General features: G+C 48.3%; 1 protein-coding gene across 5 annotated transcripts in view; it reads left to right on the top strand.

Annotated features, from left to right (window-relative positions):
* Nucleotides 1–22,460, top strand: part of LPP (LIM domain containing preferred translocation partner in lipoma) — a 283,835-nt gene that overhangs the window by 156,242 nt on the left and 105,133 nt on the right. For all 5 annotated transcript variants that reach the window (XM_083442228.1, XM_083442226.1, XM_083442227.1 and 2 more), the window contains 2 exons: nt 6,186–6,310; nt 14,122–14,244. In XM_083442228.1, coding sequence (XP_083298354.1) covers nt 6,186–6,310; nt 14,122–14,244 — 248 coding nt within the window. The remainder of the gene's footprint in view (nt 1–6,185; nt 6,311–14,121; nt 14,245–22,460) is intronic.

The raw sequence follows: 22,460 nt of genomic DNA, 5'->3' as shown, positions 1-22,460 counted from the left end.
GTGAGTGGGCTTGCATGTTCCTATGACACTTGTGAGCGAAGCCGTCGGGAATCTCGTACTCCCAGCAGGGTCACCCAAGGCGGTAAGGACAAAGTGTGCCAAATGTTGAGCCAGTGTGGTGTAGTGGTTAAGAGCGGTGGACTCGTAATCTGGGGAACTGGGTTTGCGTCTCCGCTCCTCCACATGCAGCTGCTGGGTGACCTTGGGCTAGTCACACTTCTCTGAAGTCTCTCAGCCCCACTCACCTCACAGAGTGTTTGTTGTGGGGGAGGAAGGGAAAGGAGAATGTTAGCCGCTTTGAGACTCCTTAAAAAGGAAGTGAAAGGCGGGATATCAAATCCAAACTCTTCAAAGGGAAGGAGCTAGACAAAGAATGATCCAAGAAGTCCTCAATGGCAGAACAGGCGGATGATAACAAGTGTTATGTTACAACAGCTGTGAAGGTGGATGAAGGCTGCAGCAGATAGGAATCTACCAGTTTGTCGTGACTACTTTATGCCATCGGAACAGAGCCCTACTTCGAAGACTGTGCGTTGGTCAGCATGCATTGATCTACACACATAAAACAAATTCACGTACAGGGGTCATCCAAAAAGCCACCGTGTTTATGGAAGACAATCTTACTCGGCTACGAGTGATCGCCAAAGAAAGAAAGAAAGATTGATGATAGCACCAAAGAATTCACCAATTCTTGGAAGAGACCCCCAAGGATTACAGAATCATAACGCGGTAGAGTGGGAGGGGACCCTGAGGGACATCTAGTCCAACCCCCTGCAATGCAGGAATCTCAGCTAAAGCATCCCTGACAGATGGCCATCCAACCTCTGCTTAAAGACCTCCAAGGAAGGAGGTAAAGGTAAAGGACCCCAGACAGTTAAGTCCAGTCGTGAACGACTCTGGGGTTGCGGTGCTCATCTCGCTTTAATGACTGAGGGAGCCGACGTTTGTCCGCAGACAGTTTTTTCGGGTCACGTGGCCAGCATGACTAAGCTGCTACTGGCGAATCCAGAGCAGTGCACGGAAACACCATTTACCTTCCCGCCGGAGCGGTACCTATTTATCTACTTGCACCTTGACGTGCTTTCGAACTGCTGGGACAGAGCAACGGGAGCTCACACCATTGCGGGGATTCGAACCGCTGACCTTCCAATCGGCAAGGCCAAGGCTCAGTGGTTTAGTCCAGAGCGCCACCCGCGTCCCCAAAGGAAGGAGAGCCCACCACCAATATTGCAAAGGAATACTGAAACATGGAGAGCTGAACTTAAACTTGGAGAAATGTAATTTGGGAGACACCGGAAATGACATATTTGCACATCACTCTTTGCTATGTTGGGGAAGTCTGGTTCCTTCGGAGGAAATCTCGCCACCCGCTGTGACCGATGTGATTTGCAGGTGAGCAAGGGACCGCCTGGCTTTGAAATCTGCAAGTCCGTATGGTGGATCAGGGCCAGTCACGGCACAGATGAGAGAATGGTTATACCTTTTGTTGCCAAAATAGCTTGTACCGCCTGGAACGGCCTCTACAGAATCCGCGTGGCCAGAACGCCTTCCATTTGCGTGCCTTAATTGCAGATAAATACTGTGCTGTTTGAAGAAATGTCTTTTAAAAGCCAGATCCCTGGTTCGCTGTCGGGATCAGTGGGGTGCTAATGTGCCTGCCTCCCGGCTGAGAGCGCCTAATTCAGCATCTCATCTTGCCGGCACACTCTCGGCCTAACTGATTTCGCCTCTTGACGGGCTTCAAATCAACAGGAAGGCTAATTGCCATTCCTGCCGCATCAGACGACGAGTCCTGGAGTAATTTGCCCCAGATAAGAAGCAGACGAACCAGCCCTTCTAATGAGATCCCCCAAAATGTCTTGTTTGCTTCCGAATTTTTTCTCCTCCCTGCTAGGAGATGCTGGAGAAGTTTAAAGCTGCTTTAGTCTTGATAGCTTCGAAGAAAGGGCGAGGATAATATTTCTATTGCCGGCTGACCTATCTCCATTTGGGACTGTGAAGATGCTTCTCGAGACTCCGCCAGGGGTGAAGTCAAATTGCTAGAGAATCACAGCACCTGCTGTGGCCGCAGAGACCAGGAACTTGTAACTGCTTCTCCCTGCGTTGTTTTTGCTGCATTAGCAGCACCAAAGGGACCTCTCCAGGTCGCAAGCCTGGACAGTGTTTCTGGAGGTCCTGGGCTGCCCAGGTGACAAAAGCCCTCTCTCGGCCTTGCTGGTGTGGCTCAAACTCCCAATCACTTTCTAAACACCAGCTTGTCTAAACTTAAGTTTGTCTAAACAAAAATGTTTTTAGCAAGTGCTGAAAAGGGCAAAGTGATGTTGCATACCTAATAGTGATAGGCAGCAATAAAAATAAATGAGGCCTCTCTGCAATTCCGCCCCCCCCCCCAAAAAAAAATAATTGGTGGCATCTCAAAGCCAACTCAGAGTATGGACCCTCACTCTGCATGCACGTTTTGAAGAGACCTTTGGAGACAGAGGAGATTGGATTTCACATATGCGCACAAAAACCATATACACTGGGCACCAGCTCTGCCCCCCGTGGCTGGGGAAACTCAGCCAGATGGGTGGGGTGTAAATTTATTATTATTATTATTATTATTATTATTATTATTATTTATTTCAGATTGGTTGGTATTTGATCCCCTTGCAAATTCCCGTATTTGGCCTCCTCCTTTGTGCCATTTGGGCATTTTTGGATTGAACCAACACAGGGACGCGGGTGGCGCTGTGGTTTAAACCACTGTGCCTCTTGGACTTGCCGATCGGTAGGTCGGCGGTTCGAATCCCCGTGACGGGGTGAGCTCCCGTTGCTCGGTCCCTGCTCCTGCCCACCGAGCAGATCGAAAGCACGTCAAAGTGCAAGCAGATTAATAGGTATCGCTCTGGCGGGAAGGTAAACAGCATTTCCTTGCGCTGCTCTGGTTTTGCCAGAAGCGGCTTAGTCATGCTGGCCACATGACCTGGAAAAACTGTCTGCGGACAAAGGCCGGCTCCCTCGGCCTGTAGAGTGAGATGAGCGCCGCAACCCCAGAGTCATTCGCGACTGGACTTAACTTTCAGGGGTCCCTTTACCTAGAAACCAACACAAAGCAGGGATGGATCTCGCTCCATGCTTATGTTAGCCTTGCTGTTAAGAAAACCTGCCTCTGCCTTCCCCATCCTGCGAGCAGCTCCTCTAAACAGCTTGGATTTCCAGGAGGGTACCTCACCTGAAAGACAAAAACCAGAGCCGACAAGCTCACGGCGAGGATATGTGAGAAGCTGCCCCCGGAGAGCCTGTTTAGACTCGAGCCCCGTCTTCAACCATCTGGTACCAACAAGGCTTCCTAAATCACGGCTTGGGCTGCTTGTTCCAGACATCAATATTATTTATGTATATAATCAAATCTCTATAAACAGCCGCAGCGTGTGTTCAGGAGCCTACCGGAATATATCTCGGCACAAGAGAGGCAAACCCCAGAGGCGCCAAGCTGTCAAGGTTGTAATAAAGCCATCTTTATTTAGTGGCACCCTGACCATTGCCAGGGTCTCAGTCGGGCGCCGGTGACGTGCAGTGTGCGTTCTGAACGCGGCACAGGTACGGAGTAGGCCTGAAATTTATGCGAGGGGTTTATGTTCTGGGGACTCGCACACAAAGGCATCATCGCGCAAGTTCGGGAAGACACCCTGGGATCTCCCCCTCTGGAGATTTAGCATTGGGCGGCAATTTCCCTCAGTGGAAATTCAGAAAGTGGGCCAAAGATGTGACAAAATTGGCAAGGAGGTGGCTCCCTTTTCTGGCCCAGCAGCAGCAGGACACATGGAGCGGACGTCTCCGGGGTGGCCGGGCGGGCTGTGAGTGGATAGCAGGCTGCCAGCCAGGCAGTGATAATTCTGTCCCACCTTAAGGAACAGACGTGTGGAATTGTTGCGTGTCACATGTCTGTTTACATTCCAGCACAGTATGCTGGGAGCTTCCGTTTGTGTATAGCTTTTTGTTTTGCTTTGGACACAAAGGAGATCAGACATGTTTCGTTTTGTCCTGATCTACGCTTAATAAAAAGGGACACAGGTGGCGCTGTGGGTTAAACCACAGAGCCTAGGACTTGCCGATCAGTAGGTCGGTGGTTTGAATCCCCACAACGGAGTGAGCTCCCGTTGCTCAGTCCTAGCTCCTGTCCACCTAGCAGTTCGAAAACACGTCAAAGTGCAAGTAGATAAATAGGTACCACTCCGGCGGGAAGGTAAACAGCGTTTCCGTGCGCTGCTCTGGTTTGCCAGAAGCGGCTTAGTCATGCTGGCCACATGACCTGGAAGCTGTATGCTGGCTCCCTTGGCCAATAAAGTGAGATGAGCACCGCAACCCCAGAGTCGGTCATGACTGGACCTAATGGTCAGGGGTCCCTTTACCTTATGCTTAATAAAACCTGCTTGTAAATATGCTCATACAGCCTCTCATGCCACTTCTGTCTGCGCAGCGTTTTCTCTGCTGAATAGCGTGCTCAGTCTTCTAAAGCTGGGTCGCAGATTTATGCTGCACCAAGGACCAGAGTATGCCTGGCACCCCGACCAGTGGGCTGGGGGCCTGCCAATTGGCCCCCGTTTCCTTGGGTGCATGCCAACAGCCTGGCCCTCTCTCTTGCCAGGATGGAGCCCCCTCTCATTGCCCACCCCTTTCAACATCTCGTGATGGCACGCCACATGCTTCTCATGCCATGGCTGCCGCCGCTGCCGTGTGCAACAGGTTGCTGCTGTTCTGGGTTGTGCCCTCAGATCCTTCCTGCCCCGGGGCTGCCGGAGAACCCCCAGCCAAGGTTCATCAGTACGGAAACAGACTAGCAGCACAGTGGCTTCTGGGCCTGACAGGCGGATCTTCCTGTGGGCACACTACAAGCTATTTGCAGTGCCCCATCTCTTCCGCACCTTGCCCCGGGCACAGGCAACTGACGCTACACCACTGTCTCCCTGACAGCTCTCCTTTCCTTAATGGGCTCTGTGGCAGTTGCATGAGGCTTCTGGGAGGCCGTGGGAGATCTCTCACGGGCTTCCCAAGATCTCAGATGGCCCCACGGTATCTTGTGGGATCCCGCAACTTTCCCAGAGCCCCATAGGCAAAGTGGAGGGCTTATAAACTCTTTCCATGCCACAGAAAGAGCTTTTTAAGAATGGGCACACTGTGAAAGCCCTCAGATGGCAATTGCAGGGTATGAGGCTCCCAGCTTTTGCTAGAGCAGGCATGTCCAACATGTAGATCATTGGGGGGGGGGGGTTCCAGGTAGATCATGGGATCTCCAGGGTGCTCCTGATCGATCCCCCAGGAAAGCTCAACAACTCGGGGCACCCCTTCCCAAAAAAGGATCAACAACTCTGATCAACCCCCCCCCCCAAAAAAAAGATCAACAACTCTTGGCAATGGGTAGATCACTGCCATCAATGAGTAGATCACAGTCTCTTGGGAGTTGGACGTGCCTGTGCTAGAGCATTGCTTCTCAGACTTTTTTCTCTGAAGCACACTTTCAGAATAAAAATTTGCTCATGCCACACTGAATTTTGTATTGATAAGATATACATCGGAAAACAAAAAGGAACAGCTCCCAGCAGTGCTTGATTTATAACACAGAACACAGCGGTCACAGGACACCCAGAAAGTATAAAACAACGCAGCTACATAAGAAGATTAATCAGTCCCACAATATAACTATCAATGAGCCTCTTGTGGACGTACCCTGAGTATTTTGTGCAAACCCAATGAGAGGTGTGATCTTGCTTTTGCCGGGTAATCCCATTTATATAAGGTCTCGTTTGGGACAAACCAACTCTCCTCTCCTCATCAACACAAAGAAGCCTTTGTATTTTCCAATCTTTCATATTTGTCAGAGCAGGAAATCTCTGCTCACAGCAATATGTCGTGGAGAACTGTAGAAAAATAGCCAATGCTCTTGAAGAAAGATATAGATACTGTTTCTGGTTGTATATCCCCCCAAATTACTTTGATATTATCCTGTCCTATACTAAACTGAAATGTTTCAGTGTTTCTTTGATTGACCTCAAATGTTCCCGCCAGACTTGCTTTCCTTTCCTGCTAAACCCTCAGAGAACCTGTGGCCTAGGGGGATATTGTATTTATCTTGTGCTCAGCTTGATGGTTGGTGGGTGGGGTACAAATAATAAAATTATTATTATTATTCCTGTCATCTATAGGTGACTTTCCACCACCACCACCACCTCCACCTCCTTCTGACGATCTTGGGAATCCTCCTCCACCGCCGCCCAGTGCCTTTCTTCCTCCTCCTCCTCCTCCTGATGAGGCCATGTTCAATGTTCAGGTAAGAAGGCGTCCATAGTGCTGCCAAGGGCACGGGTGGGGTTCTTGTGGTGCCCGGCTGTGGTCAAGGCGAATCAAGTGCCCATGGTGCTAGGTGTTGTACAGCAGCAGTGATGACCACCAAAAGAAAGAGCTGCTTCACGTGGCTTGTAGTTAAACTGTGGAACTCCCTGCCACAGGAGGCAGTGATGGCCAAATTTGTGGGGGAATTGTGCTTGAGTTCTGCTTGTGGGTTTCTCCTTAGTGTATCTGGTTGGCCACAGCAAGAACAAGATGCTAAATGGGCCATTGGACTGACCAAAAGGCTTCTTCTTATTTTCTTAGAACGGTATCTAAAAAATCCCAGCCTTATTGCTTTCTCATTATATGTTAAACCATCACTTGTATTTACTTTATTTATAATGTTAGTCTTCCTTTCCTTTTTAATTCCCCCCCCCAAAAAAACTAGCAATCTGCCTACTTTATTTGCAAACTCTGTTTCAAATATTTTAATTTCCGTTTCGTTTCTTGCCACGCTTAAATAGCTTAACCTTTCCTATTTCCTTAATGGTCAATTTCCATCCAGGTGTCTCATGAACATCACTAAGTTGGGGTCGGCAGGGTGAGGGATTTGTAACTGGATTTGTAACTGGCTGACTGACCGGACCCAAAGGGTGCTCATCAATGGTTCCTCTTCATCCTGGAGAAGAGTGACTAGTGGGGTGCCACAGGGTTCTGTCTTGGGCCCGGTCTTATTCAACATCTTTATCAACGACTTGGAGGATGGACTCAAGGGCATCCTGATCAAATTTGCAGATGACACCAAACTGGCAGGGGTGGCTAACACCCCAGAGGACAGGATCACACTTCAAAACGACCTTGACAGATTAGAGAACTGGGCCAAAACAAACAAGATGAATTTTAACAGGGAGAAATGTAAAGTATTGCACTTGGGCAAAAAAAATGAGAGGCACAAATACAAGATGGGTGACACCTGGCTTGAGAGCAGTACATGTGAAAAGGATCTAGGAGTCTTGGTTGACCACAAACTTGACATGAGCCAACAAGTGTGACGCGGCAGCTAAAAAAGCCAATGCAATTCTGGGCTGCATCAATAGGAGTATAGCATCTAGATCAAAGGAAGTAATAGTGCCACTGTATTCTGGTCTGGTCAGTCCTCACCGGGAGTACTGTGTCCAGTTCTGGGCACCACAGTTCAAGAAGGACACTGACAAACTGGAACGTGTCCAGAGGAGGGCAACCAAAATGGTCAAAGGCCTGGAAACGATGCCTTATGAGGAACGGCTAAGGGAGCTGGGCATGTTTAGCCTGGAGAAGAGGAGGTTAAGGGGTGATATGATAGCCATGTTCAAATATATAAAAGGATGTCACCTAGAGGAGGGAGAAAGGTTGTTTTCTGCTGCTCCAGAGAAGCGGACACGGAGCAATGGATCCAAACTACAAGAAAGAAGATTCCACCTAAACATTAGGAAGAACTTCCTGACAGTAAGAGCTGTTCGACAGTGGAATTTGCTGCCAAGGAGTGTGGTGGAGTCTCCTTCTTTGGAGGTCTTTAAGCAGAGGCTTGACAACCATATGTCAGGAGTGCTCTGATGGTGTTTCCTGCTTGGCAGGGGGTTGGACTCGATGGCCCTAGTGGTCTCTTCCAACTCTATGATTCTATGATTCTATGAGGGATTTGCAAAGGTGCGGCCAAGAAGTAGAAGGCATTTTATTCCATTGCCAACTCAAGGAAGATGATACCCGTTTGCAGCATTTAGCCAGAATGCGTTGCATGTGCATGACCCAATTAAGCCTTGCAGCAACAGACCTGCAGTGCAGGCCAGTAGCTTGCAATTTCAGATCTGAGGCTGAAGTGGTCACTGCGCTTACTGTCACACATTGTAGGTTTGTGGATGGTCTGTGTTTCGATCCGGGGGGGGGGGCGCTCCCTCCCACTTCAGAACTGATAAGCAGCTTCGTTTTGTTACTGGCTGCTGGTTTTATTTGACATTATTTGGATGGTTGGCATTTCTATGCTGTCAGCTGCATGGATTTCCCGTGGTGGAAGGGAAGGAGACAGAACAATTTAAAAGAAAAGATTTGACCAGGTGGCAGCGGAGACCCAGAGAAGGTGCTTCGAGTGGCTCAGGGAAGCTTTCTTGTTTAGTGGTGTCCACCTCTTCGTGACCCCCTGGACCAGAGCACGCCAGGCCCTCCTGTCTTCCACTGCCTCCTGCAGTTTGGTCAAACTCATGTTCGTAGCTTTGGGAACACTGTCCCAGCATCTCGTCCTCTGTCGTCCCCTTCTCCTTATGCCCTCCATCTTTCCCAACATCAGGGTCTTTTCCAGGGAGTCTTCTCTTCTCATGAAGTGGCCAAAGTCGTGGAGCCTCAGCTTCAGGATCTGTCCTTCCAGTGAGCACTCAGGGCTGATTTCCTTCAGAATGGAGAGGTTGGATCTTTTTGCAGTCCATGGGCCTCTCAAGAGTCTCCTCTAACACCATAATTCAAAAGCATCCATTCTTCGGCGACCAGCCTTCTCACTTCCATACATCACTACTGGGAAAACCATAGCTTTAATTATATGGGCCTTTGTTGGCAAGGTGATGTCTCTGCTTTTTATGATGCTGTTTTTTAAGATAAAACACAGCAAATAATGGAACCCAAAGAACAAAACAATAGCCCTCCTCCCCACAGATCTGTTTAAAAGGATATGAATCAGCCCAAGGCCTTGTTGAACTGGTCACATTTGGGGCAGAAGAGGCTGCCTTATATTGAATCACACTGGGGGCTCCCTCACCCAGCTGTTGCCTCTTGCCTCTCCTGAACGCAAAGCAAAACTCCCTTACATGAACTCTGATAGAAAGGCGAATTTTTGCTCGGAGCATGAGAAGGGTTCGCTTCCTCCGAGAACGTCAGCTGAGACTGCAGGATCAGACCCAAAGGCCACCTCCTCCAGCAGAGCCTCTTTCTGTATCGTGGTGACCACACAGATGTATCTGGGATGCACACAAGCAGAATAGGTGCAAGGGAGTCTTCTCCCCATTCACACTCCCCAGCAAATGGTGCTCAGGGACATCATCTAGGGATGTTGGAGAATTTGGGGTGGCTTTGAAAGAGGACTGGACAAAGCAAAAACAGAAACGGAAATTGCCAGCGTTCCCTTCTTCACCCCAGGTCTGGAACGGAAACCAATGTGATGTCTGTATTTGGAATTCAAGACTTTTGTTGCTTTCAGTCTGCAAATCTTACATAAAGGATTGCATTTCCCACCTGCCTCAATCAGCATTGTGCTCCCTTTTCATACCGCCCCCTTTTTTAAGAATAGCAACATTGGACGGCCTTATCAAGTCTATCTGAGGACTGCCATACCTCAAGGACCACCCCTTTCCGTATGAACCTACTTGGACCCTGAGATCATCTTCTGAGACCCTCCTTCATGTGCCTCCTCCTCGAGAGGTCCAGAGGGTGGCAACACGAGAACGGGGCCTTCTCTGCAGTGGCTCCCCAGGGAAGTGCACCTGGTGCCTTAATTATACACCTTTAGGCACCAGGCAAAAATGTTCCTTTTTAAGCAGGCCTTTGGTTGATCTGATGGACATCCTATGCCCTATTAAAATGTGCTTTTTGTTGGAGGCGTATTGGGTTGGTTTATTTTTATTTTTATTATGCATTTTGTGGTTTTATATCTTGATTTTATTCTGTGAACCACCCTGAGACCCCCCCTGGTATAGGGCAGTATATAAATTCTATTATTAATAATAATAATAATCTCCCAACCGCCCCATGGGGTTTCTTCAGATAATCTTTGCCAGCCAGATAGGCAAGGTATAAGTCATAAATCATTATTCTCATATTATTCTGACGGTAAGAGCCATTTGATGTCACAATGAACTTCCTTGCCGGGTGATGGACTCTCCTTCCATGGAGGTTTTTAAGCAGACATTGGGTGCCCATCTCTCAAGGATTCTCTAGGCATCGTTCCTGCATTTCAGGGGGTTGGACTAGATGACCCCTGGGGGTATCAATTCTCTGAGAAGATGAGACTTGGCAGGGCAAGTTCTCCCACGGCTCAGTCATGGAGGGCGAAGATGGAATTCCCGTCAGAAATATTTCCTGCGGCAACGGGCGCATGCGGTCGGTGTCTCTGCCTGATCCGTTGGTGACATTCTGTCGATTGGCTGAGAACGAGGGCTTCTGGTTTGTTGAGAATCTCCCCCCAGTCGCGGCTGCCGGACTTGTCCTGCGCCAGGAAGCCTCCCTTCTCCTCCTCCTCCTCCGATTGTTCGGCGTGCCACCTTGCCGCCAGAGACCGTTAATTCTATTTAATGGCTAATTAAACGCTAATTCATGCTGCATTTGGAACAGGATTAAGGTCGGCGGGGGTGGGTGCCAGCAAAGAAACGGGAAGCTCTCGCAGTGGCCATAATTATCGATAATGAGCTCTGGGCTGTAATTTTATTAATTAAAAGGGGAGAGAAGAGGCAATATCCTCTGGAGCGATTCTTCGTCAGAAAGAGCGCTGCTGCCGGGAAAAGGTTTAATGACCTTTTTGGATGGGCCTGGGTCTTGATCTTCATCCCCAGATGGGACGCAAGTGGGGGGGGGGGGCAAAGCAGCTGGGGGTTTTTTTTGGGTGGGGGGAGAAGATGCAGCACCACCTCCTATTCCCTCTAACGCTGAAAACACACCCCAAGACACAGAGGTTTTTCCCAAAAACAGTATAATTTCCAAGCCAAATGCAGCTTTAATTCTAGCCAAGCAATAATGAGTTGTCTTTACAACAACATAAACCGATTTGATGTGCAAAGTAGTTTCTCTGTGTTATTCCGCCTCCCTGCGACCGAGATAACATCCATGGGTCTCTTGTTTTTCCTGGATTTGCTTTTCGCCAAATGCATCCAGTATTGATGCAATAGTATAATTCCTCAGAAAGCAGGGTTAAAGTCACCTGAGGGTAGCTTCCATTTTAGAATTCTTCTTTATATATAATTTTTGTGGAGTTTTCAATTTTACATTTCAAAATAAACATTTTGCGAACTTCAAAATATCCAGTGACTTCCCTTCTTCCCCTTCCATGGTTCATTTTAAGTATCGTACATTCCTGAATATTTTACTGTAACCATTCAAATCAGTTTTCCACTTTTACATCCATCAAAAATCATTTACTCTGTTGAATTGATCTTACTGCTGCCAGCATTTTCAGGTGTGTACAGTTATTTTCCAGATATTCAATAAATGTATTCTACTCTTCTTTAAATATATGTTCTTCTTGCTCTCTTATTCTACGTGTTGAATCTGCAGGTTCTTCATACTCTGTCAATTTAAGTTGTCAATCCTCTTTAGTTGGGGCCAACAAAACATAGGCCACAGTTGTTGCATACATAAATAACCTTTTCTGACACCTAGGAATTTCTGTCAGGGTTATTCCCAACAGGAAGGACTCTGGTTTTGGGGGGAAAGTAGTTTCAAAAATGTTTTTCAATTCATTATAAATCATTTCCCAATATCCTTTTACCTTGTTTCATGTCCACCACATGTGAAGAAAGGCTCCCTCTGCTTCTTTACATTTCCAACACATATCTGATTCTGTTTCATAAATCTTAGCCAACCTACTCGGAGTTAGGTACTATCTATGAATCATTTTCAAATAATTCTTTTTCAGTGAATAGGTAAAGGTAAAGGGACCCCTGACCATTAGGTCCAGTCATGGCCGACTCTGGGGTTGCGGTGCTCATCTCACTTTACTGGCCAAGGGAGCCGGCGTACAGCTTCTGGGTCATGTGGCCAGCATGACTAAGCCGCTTCTGGCAAACCAGAGCAGCGCACGGAAATGCCGTTTACCTTCCTGCTGGAGCGGTACCTATTTATCTACTTGCACTTTGACGTGCTTTCAAACTGCTAGGTTGGCAGGAGCAGGGACCGAGCAACGGGAGCTCATCCCGTCACAGGGATTCGAACCATTGACCTTCTGATTGGCAAGTCCTAGGCTCTGTGCTTTAACCCACAGCGCCACCCGCGTCCCTATCTTTCAGTGAATAACTTTCAGTAAATTTCAGGGTGCTTTCCCAAAGTTTCTCCAAGAGGTGAAGATCTATATTGTGTCCTATATCTGTTGCCCAGTGTTTCATTGAAGCTTTAACTAGCTCGGCTTTTGTTTCCCATTCTGATAAAAAATTACACATTTTAGACAGAAGTTTATCCTTGTTTTGTTTCTTTTTCAAATTGGGAGCTTTGGTCCAGAAATCCATTCTTTCTATCTCATTTAAACATGTCGTATATCTGGTGAAATTGCAACCAATCCGTAACTTGGCTCCTTAAGTTTTCCATTGATTTCAGTTTGGGTTATCCCCCACCCACTGTAAAATCCAGCTGATCCCTGTAAATTGCCCATTGTCTGTCCATATTAATTTTTAATTGTAATTGCTTCATTGGGAGATGCCTGTTGTCTTTGCCCATGGAGTTTTCTTGGCAGGGATACTGGAGTGGCTAGCCGGTTCCTGCTCCAGGTGGATCACGTTTGGTCAAAACTCTCCACTATGACCTGTTCATCTTGGGTGGCCCTGCACGGCATAGCTCATAGCTTCTCTGAGTTATTCAAGCCCCTTCACCATGGCAAGGCAGTGATCCATGAAGGGGTATCTCATTGAGAGATAGCTATAAAAGTGTTTTTTTTTTCTTCTTTCCAGCAGATTTATATATTTCTCCCAGTCTCTATACAGATTCTTCCTAAGAATGTGGTTCAAAAAACTCTTATGGATTTTAGCCTTCCCATACCAAAGACATGCATGCCAACTGAATTTTAATTTATGACCTTCTAAATCTAAAATGTCTGCATTGTCCAATACTATCCATTCTTTCAACCAACACAAACAAGCTACCTCATAATACAATTGCAGATCTGGCAGGACATAGCCTTCTCTTTCGTTTGTATCTATCATCCAATGGCATTTCAGGCCCGCCTCAATCGAGAGGAATCACAGCTCTCCTGGTTAGCAGGGTGACTTGAGTACGTTCTCAGAGTTGACTCGAGGGATCGTGTCCCCATTTTTAAAGGACGGCAGCTGCCATGCCTCTCTCCCCCCCCCCCTCCCCTGGCTTCATTCTCAGCACACAAATATGCAGCACATCTTGGATGAGAAGCCCAAGAGGAGCTTTGCTTCCAGACTGCTTCCTTCCTTACTCTGCTATCCTTGTTTTTTTCCAATAATTTATTATTATTGGGGAATTATATAACCCATGAGTGTCTTGACAGCGGTTGCAAATTGACACTTTGTTGCCTGAGATCCAAAGGGCCTTGGTGGAACAGCTGGGCAAGGGGAGCGTCCCCCCCCCCAATTTCTCCCCCCCCCCCGCTGCCCAAGAGCATCTTCTATTACCACCCAACAAGCCAGATTTCAAAGTGCTCAGAGAAACCTCCAGTGCAGAACAAAGCCCCCAGCTCCTTGCAGAGCAAAATGGGGAAGTGCTTTTGGCACCCCTGTTCTTCACTGTTCATAAGTGAGGCGGGCTGTAACGCGATAGTCTTGGAGCCTCAGCTTCACGATCTGTCCTTCCAGTGAGCACTCAGGGCTGATTTCCTTAAGAATGGATGCGTTTGATCTTCTTGCAGTCCTTGGGACTCTCAAGAGTCTCCTCCAGCATCATAATTCAAAGCATCAATTCTTCAGTGATCAGCCTTATTTATGGTCCAGTGAATGAAGAGAACTCCCCCCAAATGGGCTGTGCAGAAGACCCCACAGGCCATAAATTCACCTCTGACTCCACCTGTCTCCACCCTTAATGCCAAATCCCTTCATTTCTTTGTGTGTTCCTTCCCTCTTCGTCTAGGTCAGCGCCGGCGGCAAGACCCTGGAGGAGAGGCGTTCCAGTCTGGACGCGGAAATCGACTCCTTGACCAGCATCTTGGCTGACTTGGAGAACAGCTCGCCTTACAAGCCGCGGACGCAACAGGTCAGAGTTGGGGAGAGATGGCAGAGGGACACAGGGTCCAGCGGCCACGCTCAGCCTCTTCTCTCGGACGGGGGCTTGTGTTGGGGCCGTACATTGCCACACGCTGCCTGTTGCATTCAAAACAGACTGTGAAAAAGTGGCAAGGTATTTTTTTATTTTTCATAAATACCGCTCAGAGCAGCACACTGGTTCCTACCACATCGGTGTTCCGTGCCTCTATTCTGTTAGCAAACTGCCTTGAGAACGATGCAATCCACTAGTGAATCCCTCCCCTTTTAGCAGGTGAAAGACAAGCTTTCCTTGAAGGTTTTTAAGCAGAAGTTGGGTGGCCCATTGCCGCGGATGCTTAATAATAATCATAATAATCATAATAATTTTTTATTTATATCCCACCCTTCCCGGTTCAAAAACCGGGCTCAGGGCAGCTTACAACAAATTTAAAACACTTAATTGATGCAACAAAAAACAGCGTAAAATACAGTATAAAACGTGGATAACAATACATTCAGAATTCAAAAATCAATGGGGGGGGGAATTCATCCAATAAACATTAGATGATCACCAGGGCTAGCTGGCTAAATTAGCCCTATTTGGGCCAGCGAGGAGACCAGGGGAGAACGAGCTGTGGGATCCCAGAGCGGGGAATCTTCATAAAAAGGGGAGGGGGAGGGAAGGAAGGGGAATAAAAGATCAGGCTAAGTTCAAATTGAAAGCCAGGTGGAATAGCTCTGTCTTACAGGCCCTGCAGAAGGAGGTTAAATCCTGCAGGGCCCTGGCCTCATGGGACAGAGCATTCCACCAGGTCGGAACCACCACTGAGAAGGCTCCGGCCCTGGTGGAGGATAATCTGACTTCCTTAGGGCCTGGGACCTCTAAACTATGATTATTCATGGACCTTAAGGTCCTCTGCGGGGCAGACCAGGAGAGGTGGTCCCGTAAATACGAGGGCCCTAAGCCACAAAGGGCTTTAGCTGAGATTCCTGCATCGCAAGGGGTTGGACTAGATGTCCTTCGGGGTCCCTTCCCACTCTCAGATTCTATGATTCTGTGAATGCTTGCAGGCCAGGGTGATGGTAGCAGGCGCAGCCTTGCTTTCCCCTCCACATTTAAGTGCTATGCACAGAGCTTCTGCACAGATACCTGTGAAGAGAAACCAGGCAATTTGCTTAAAAAGAATCTTCTCTGTGCCAGAGAATCTTTCCCTTCTGACTGCCGCTGTCGCTCCTGCGATCTGAGCTTCAAATTGTGTTCTCTCTCTCTCCCCACCCCCTACAGCCCCTCTTTGTTGTCTAATCCCCCGGGCTGAAAACGCTCTGGAAACAGCTCTGCTATCAGCAGGGTGCCTGCGTCAGCACGGTGGGGTGAAACCGGGGTGAGGTGGGTGGCAGGGATGAGTCAGACAGGAAGCCAGGGCTTCGGAAGAGCAGTTTTCTGTTTGTGCGCCCAGAAGGAGAGTGTAAGGGGCTGCCCTGGAGAGATGGGACTATGCGCATATTTTCCTGGAGGAGGAGGAGGAAGAAGAAGAAGAAGAGGAAGAAGAGGGAAGCCCTCTCCCCTAACGCTAGGATTTGTGGGTACCCAATGAAGCTGAAACTTGTGAGATGCAGGATGGATAAAATAATGTCCTTCGTTAACCTGTGGAACTCACTCCCACAAGAGGCAGTGATGAGCAACAACTGAGATGGCTTTAAAAGAGGATTGGGCAAATTCGCGGAGGAGAGAACGATCGACAGCAACTAGCCAAGGTTGCTATGCTGTACCTCCACAGTTGGAGACATAAAAAGGGGGAACCCACTGTATGAAAATATACGCAAGTGGGGGGGAACAGGGGTTCAGGCCCAGGTAGGGTGCATTATAAAGTATAATATATAAAGCAAGTAAGATTCAACAAATGTACCCGCAATTACAAAACATACCGTATTTTTCCATGTATTAGGCGCCTAGAGTTGTTGACTGCCAGTCGCCCACCCAGTTGCTACAGCGTCAGCCAATCAACACTAGCCCTTGACGCAGCAACCAATAACACGCCCAACAGCCACTGGCAGCTGCGGCAGCAGCCAATCAAACGTCCACCCTATGCACTATCCATGTATAAGACGACCCCCACTTTTTAGCATGATTTTTAAAGAGAAAAACCTAGTCTTATACACAGAAAAGTACTGTACATCCCGCTTTAGGAGTGCCTCAATAAATTCCCTTCCAGGGAAACATCACCTTCAGAAAAAGCACATATAATTTTTCGCCATTTGGGGATTGAAACCTGACCCATACAACAGAATCAATACTCTTAAGAAAAGAAATTCAGTTCGTCCATCTCTTCGGCACGATTGCACCACATGGGCTGAATGCTTCCTTTGATTTGGGTTGCTTCTTGGAACGTCTCTCTCAGAAGCCTCTGGTATTTTTTCTATGTTCACTATAAATGCTCACTAGATGGCTCCCTCTATGCTGTGCCGGCCAGTTTGCAGCAGGCACCTCCCTTGTACCCTTTGCGGGACCTTACTAACCTGACAGGGTGAGTCAGCATGCTCACGGCCTCGGAAAGTTTGTTTCTTACGGTTTGGCTTGGGTTGCTGTTATGTAGGAGGAGTTTTCCTCCGAAACGGGGATTACTGGCCTCCAGTCCTTTTGCCACAGCTGCTCAGCCACTTCCAGGAACTTTCTTGCGCCAGAGATTTGAAAAAAATGTGTCATTTTAGTTTTGGACTTACGCTCATAACTCTGGAGTAGGCACTGTATGTTTTGTAATTGTGGGTACATTTGTTGAACCTGATTTGCTTTACGTATTATAGTTTATGTTGTCCCTTACCTTGGCCTGAACCCATTGTCCCCACTTGTGTGTATCCACATTTGGAAGCAGGTTCTGAATTCCGGTTGCAGGAAACTACAGTAATCCAGCTGTCTCCCATCAGCCTCAGGCAAAAAGCAGAGAAAGCACTTTCGCTTGCTATCGTTTATTAAGGGGCTTCAAAATATTAATGGTTATTATTCAAGTGCCTACAAGGCGTATGAAATGAAATATAAAAAACTCACTTGGCGTACCGGCTGAAAAGCTCACAGTTGACTTTTCTTCCCATCTCATTTGTGTCTATGGAACTCCCTCCCACAAGAAGCAGTGACGCTCACCAGCCTTGGATGGCTTTAAAAGAGGATTGGACAAACTGATAAGGGGGAGAGTGGCTACTATGCTTTTGAATTATGGTGCTTTTGAATTATGGTGTTGGAGGAGACTCTTGAGAGTCCCATGGACTGCAAGAAGATCCAACCTCTCCATTCTGAAGGAAATCAGCCCTGAGTGCTCACTGGAAGGACAGATCCTGAAGCTGAGGCTCCAAGACTTTGGCCACCTCATGAGAAGAGAAGACTCCCTGGAAAAGACCCTGATGTTGGAAAAGATTGAGGGCACAAGGAGAGGAGGACGACAGAGGACGAGATGGTGGGACAGTGTTCTTGAAGCTACCAGCATGAGTTTGACCAAACTGCGGGAGGCAGTGGAAGACAGGAGTGCCTGGCGTGCTCTGGTCCAGGGGGTCACGAAGAGTCGGACACGACTAAACAACTCAACAACAACAACAACAATCATCCCTGGCATACAGCAGTGAGGGTTAGTTTCTGCAGCTATCTCTTGGAAGTCTCCAAATTCGTTTCCTATATTATGTTATGTTGCCTTTCTCTTTATATTCTGCCTTTTGGTCCCAAAATTTCCCCAAGGCGGCTCACAACGAGCAAACGAATGTGAATCCAAACAATGCAAATGATGCAAATTGAAAAGCAACATTTCAAAAATGGGGGTACTTCCTTTGCTGTCACTTAAGGCCCAGGTGGCCTCAGTGGCACTGAGGGCCTTCCATCTGCTTCAGCTGGTGGCCCAGCTGCGCCCCTATCTGGACAGGGAGAGCTTAACTTCTGTTGTCAATTGTAAGCTCTTGTTAGATTACTGCAATGTGTTGTATGCTTGTGAAACATGGACCACTTATAAAGGCCATCTCCAACTCCTCGAAAGATTCCATCAACGGTGTCTCCGAGAATTTTTACACATCACCTGGGAAGACAGGCGAACTAATATCAATGTACTGGAAGAAGCAAAGATCACCCATGTCAAAGCAATGATCCTTCAACATCAATTTCGTTGGACTGGTCATGTTGTGCGGATGCCTGATGATTGCCTTCCAAAGCAGATACCCCATTCCGAACTAAAGAATGGAAAGCGTGATGCTGGTGGTCAACAAAAGAGGTTTAAAGATCGTCTCAAGGCAAATCTTAAAAAATGCAGTATAAACACCAACAACTGGGAAACACTGGCCTGCGAGCGCTCCAGATGGAGAACAGCCTTTAGCAAAGGTGCCATGGGCTTTGAAGACACTCGAACTCAGGACGCAAGGGAGAAACGTGCTAAGAGGAAGGCACACTTGGCAAACCCTCACCATGATTAACTCCTGCCCAGAAACCTATGTCCCCACTGTGGAAGGACGTGTGGATCCAGAATTGGCCTCCACAGTCACTTATGGACTCATTGTTAAAACCGTGTTTATGGAAGACAATCTTACTTGGCAACGAGGGATCGCCAAAGAAGAAGAAAACCTGTGTGGCTTCCTCTGAAGACAGTTCGGAAACTTCAGCTGGTGCAGAATTTGGCAGCCACTGCGGCAAGACAGTTTGAGCAAATAACAGCGATCCTGGCCCGACTACACTGGTTGCCAATCAGTTTCCAGGACAATTCAACAGTTCAGGACTGTAAGGCCTCAAGGACTGCCTCTCCCCATATGGGCCTAGTGATCATCATCTATTCTAGACCCTTCTTCACGTGACTCCTCCACGAGAGGCCCAGAGGGTGGCAACACAAGAATGGGGCCTTTTCTGTGGTGGCTCCCCATTTACAGAATGCTCTGCCCGGGGAGGCTCTCCTGGTGCCTTCATTACATCTCTTTAGGTGCCAGGCAAAAGCGTCCCTCTTCTCCCAAGCCTTCGGTTGATAAAACAATCTGTGGCCTTTTGTGAGAGGGGGTGTTTGTTGGCTTGTTTTGCTCCTGTTTTTGTTGTGCATTTTGTGTTCCCATTTTGCATTTTTATGTTGTGAACTACCCTGTGATTTTTTGGGATGTTGGGCAGTATACAAATTTTGATGATGATGATGATGATGATGATGATAAAAAGCAACTTAGGCAGCAGCTTCGCCTTTTAAGGGTCTCTTGCCGAGTGCGATGGGCTAGGCAGCTGGGAGAACTGGTGGCCCTTGATGGATCCAGCAGTCTCCCCCTCTGTAGTCATTTGCCCCAACAGACTGGCCTGTTTTCAAGGATGGGAGGAGTGGGGGTACAATAACATTCCCCTCCCTGGTTTGCACACCTGAGAAGGAGCATTTACACCCCACCTTTCCTTCATACAAGGTGACGTACATCGTTCTCCTCCTCCCACATTTAACCCTCACAACAACCCTGAGAGGTAGACCAGGCTGAGAGTGAGTGACTGGCCATCGAGTTAATGGCTGAGTGAGGATTCGAACCCTAGTCTCGTAGGTCCTAGTCTGACACTCAACTCCTGGTTATATGCCCTCTCCTATCTGGAAGTTCTCCTCTCAATCTCGGACATGCGTTTGGCTAGCGTTGTGATGAAAAGGCACTCTGCATATGCTCCGTAGCACTGCATTATTCCTTTGTGACCTGGAGCTGTAAATAGGTTCTGGGGCTGAGCTCTGGTGAGCCCCCCAGTGAGGCAGCGTCTCCGTCCTGTGTGGCATGTGAGTGTTTCACGGGAGGGGGGGGCGGGAGCGGCAAAACGTTTCGTCTGCGGCGCTGTTTATCTGCCAGACCCTGCTCCCTCCTGGCAGGAATAAATACATGATGCGCTTTTAAAGCTCCAGACTGCTTTGGAACAATTGCAAGATGTTCTCAGTACAGAACAGTTTAGCTGTGGGTGGAGGATGCATCTCTCAGACACTTTGTCAGAGAGCCGTCTGCGCCTCGTCCCCCCCCCCCTCTTCCCTGGGCTTGCTTCTTTTAAAAAAGAAACAACACAAAATATATTGATTGCCTTTTGCAGCGCTGGCTGCCTGGAACATATTGAGATCTGTTTGCGGATGTCTGGACGTGCCTTTGCTTTCTGTATATATTAAAGTTTCATTGACTTCAAGAGGAGAAACCAAAACTCCTTTTATCTCTCTCTGGATGAGAGAGGTGGGAACTGGTCCCATCCAGAAGGGAGGAAGGGATCGGGCTGGTTTCAGGACGCTGCAGCTTGTGTTTTTGTAGAACCCTAGAATTGTTGGCTTCAAGGGGACACCAAAGGTCATCTATCCCCCCCCCACCCCACAATGCAGATATCTCAGAATCCCTGACAGACGAGGGTCAACCACCTTCCATAGAACTGCTCTTACCGACAGAAAGTTCTTCCTGTTGTCTAGTTAGTCATTTTCTTGCAGCTCGAAGCCATTGGTCCTCCTTTCTGGAGCAGCAGAAAGCAAGCTTGCTCCGTCTTCTGCCAGCGAGCATCTCTGTTCCTTTCTTCTGGTTCCCCCTCCCTCATTATTATTTTTTAAACCTGCTTTTATTAATTTCCAAAACAGACCAATCCCACACCTGAGCTCTGGGGGACCATGACTCAGTCGCAGAGCAGTTGCTTTGCATTTAGAACATCCAAGGATCAGTCACCAGCCGCTTAAGGGAGCTCAGCTTGCAGGACCTTGGAGAGCAGCTGCCAATCTGAGTAGACAGGGCTAAACTAACTGGACAAAAAGGGGATACGGCTGCCTTAGCAGGCACTTTATTGACCAGTAACCACAGGAAGGGCCATAGGTCAGTGGCAGAGCATCTTCTTTACATACAGAAGGTCCTAGGTTCCATCCCTGATGGACTGCCTGAGACTCCAGAGAGCCAGTTCAAGTCAGTGTATGAGCCTTCTGAGCTAGGTGGCCCATAGGTCTGTACAGTGGTACCTTGGGTTAAGTACTTAATTCATTCCGGAGGTCCGTTCTTAACCTGAAACCGTTCTTAACCTGAAGCACCACTTTAGCTAATGGGGCCTCCTGCTGCCGCCGCAGTCCGATTTCTGTTCTTATCCTGAAGCAAAGTTCTTAACCCGAAGCACTATTTCTGGGTTAGCGGAGTGTGTAACCTGAAGCGTATGTAACCTGAAGTGTCTGTAACCCGAGGTACCACTGTATAAGAGTATCAGCCTTACATGCTGAGCTGGGTTGGTCCGTTCTGCATTTTTCCAAATACAGTGGTACCTTGGGTTACAGACGCTTCAGGTTACATACAGTTGAGGTTACAGACTCCGCTAACCCAGAAATATTACCTCGGGTTAAGAACTTTGCTTCAGGATGAGAACAGAAATCATGCAACAGTGGCACGGCAGCAGGAGGAGGCCCCATTAGCTAAAGTGGTGCTTCAGGTTAAGAACAGTTTCAGGTTAAGAACGGACCTCCAGAACGAATTAAGTTCTTAACCCCAATATTTCCCAGCTTCTCCCCTCTGCAGCCTCTGAACTATGTCCTTCTGCAAACCACTGTTCTAAATCTATACTGTCTCCCTCTTCTCTGGGAAGTGCCGGAGGGGGGGGGCAGCGGACTCCACCGTCCCTCCTCTTTGGACCAGTCCCTGACAGCAAGTCCTGCATTGCAGGGGGTTGGACTAGATGACCCTCGGGTGCCCTCCAGCTCTGTGATTCTGTGGACCCTTGTCTCCAGCTCCCGCCTGGCTCATTCCTCTTCTGGCTCTCCCCCCCCCCGCGCTTGCCCTCCCCGCCCCTCCACCTTCTGTCTGTCTGATTTATCTCCCCGCCTGCCCACGCAACATACACACAGTACAAGGAGTTTTACATCTCCAGTACAAAGCTGCAGCGAAGCGACTGACAGCAATGCACAGTATTATGCCTGACCTGACAATTAGGCAGACTTATTACTGTGTCAGCTTGCCAGATGGATCATCTCCTAGGCGGGCAGCACGTTTCGTGTGTGAGCTTATGAATTTGCTGCTTCTTGAGTTATGTTTCCCCGGGTTGCCGGGGGTGGGGGGAGGGGGCAGAAGAAAGGGGAAAGCTGATTGATTTGAACTCAGCTGCCTCCCCCCTCCCCAATGCACTTTCAAGCGTGCTCAATGACAGCGAGGGGCAGCGGAGGAAAACGAAACCCTGGAGTCACCCCAAATCCTAGAGAGCATTGATTTGCGCCTTCAGAAGGTTGTAGAAAGCAGCAGCTAAAGGGGTGTGGGGAGAGAGAG

Source organism: Podarcis tiliguerta, assembly GCF_965153285.1.
Source record: "Podarcis tiliguerta genome assembly, chromosome: 5".
In the NCBI taxonomy this organism is placed as follows: Eukaryota; Metazoa; Chordata; class Lepidosauria; order Squamata; family Lacertidae; genus Podarcis; species Podarcis tiliguerta.
Note: the sequence above shows the minus strand (reverse complement) of the source record. Positions and strands in the feature narration are given on the sequence as shown.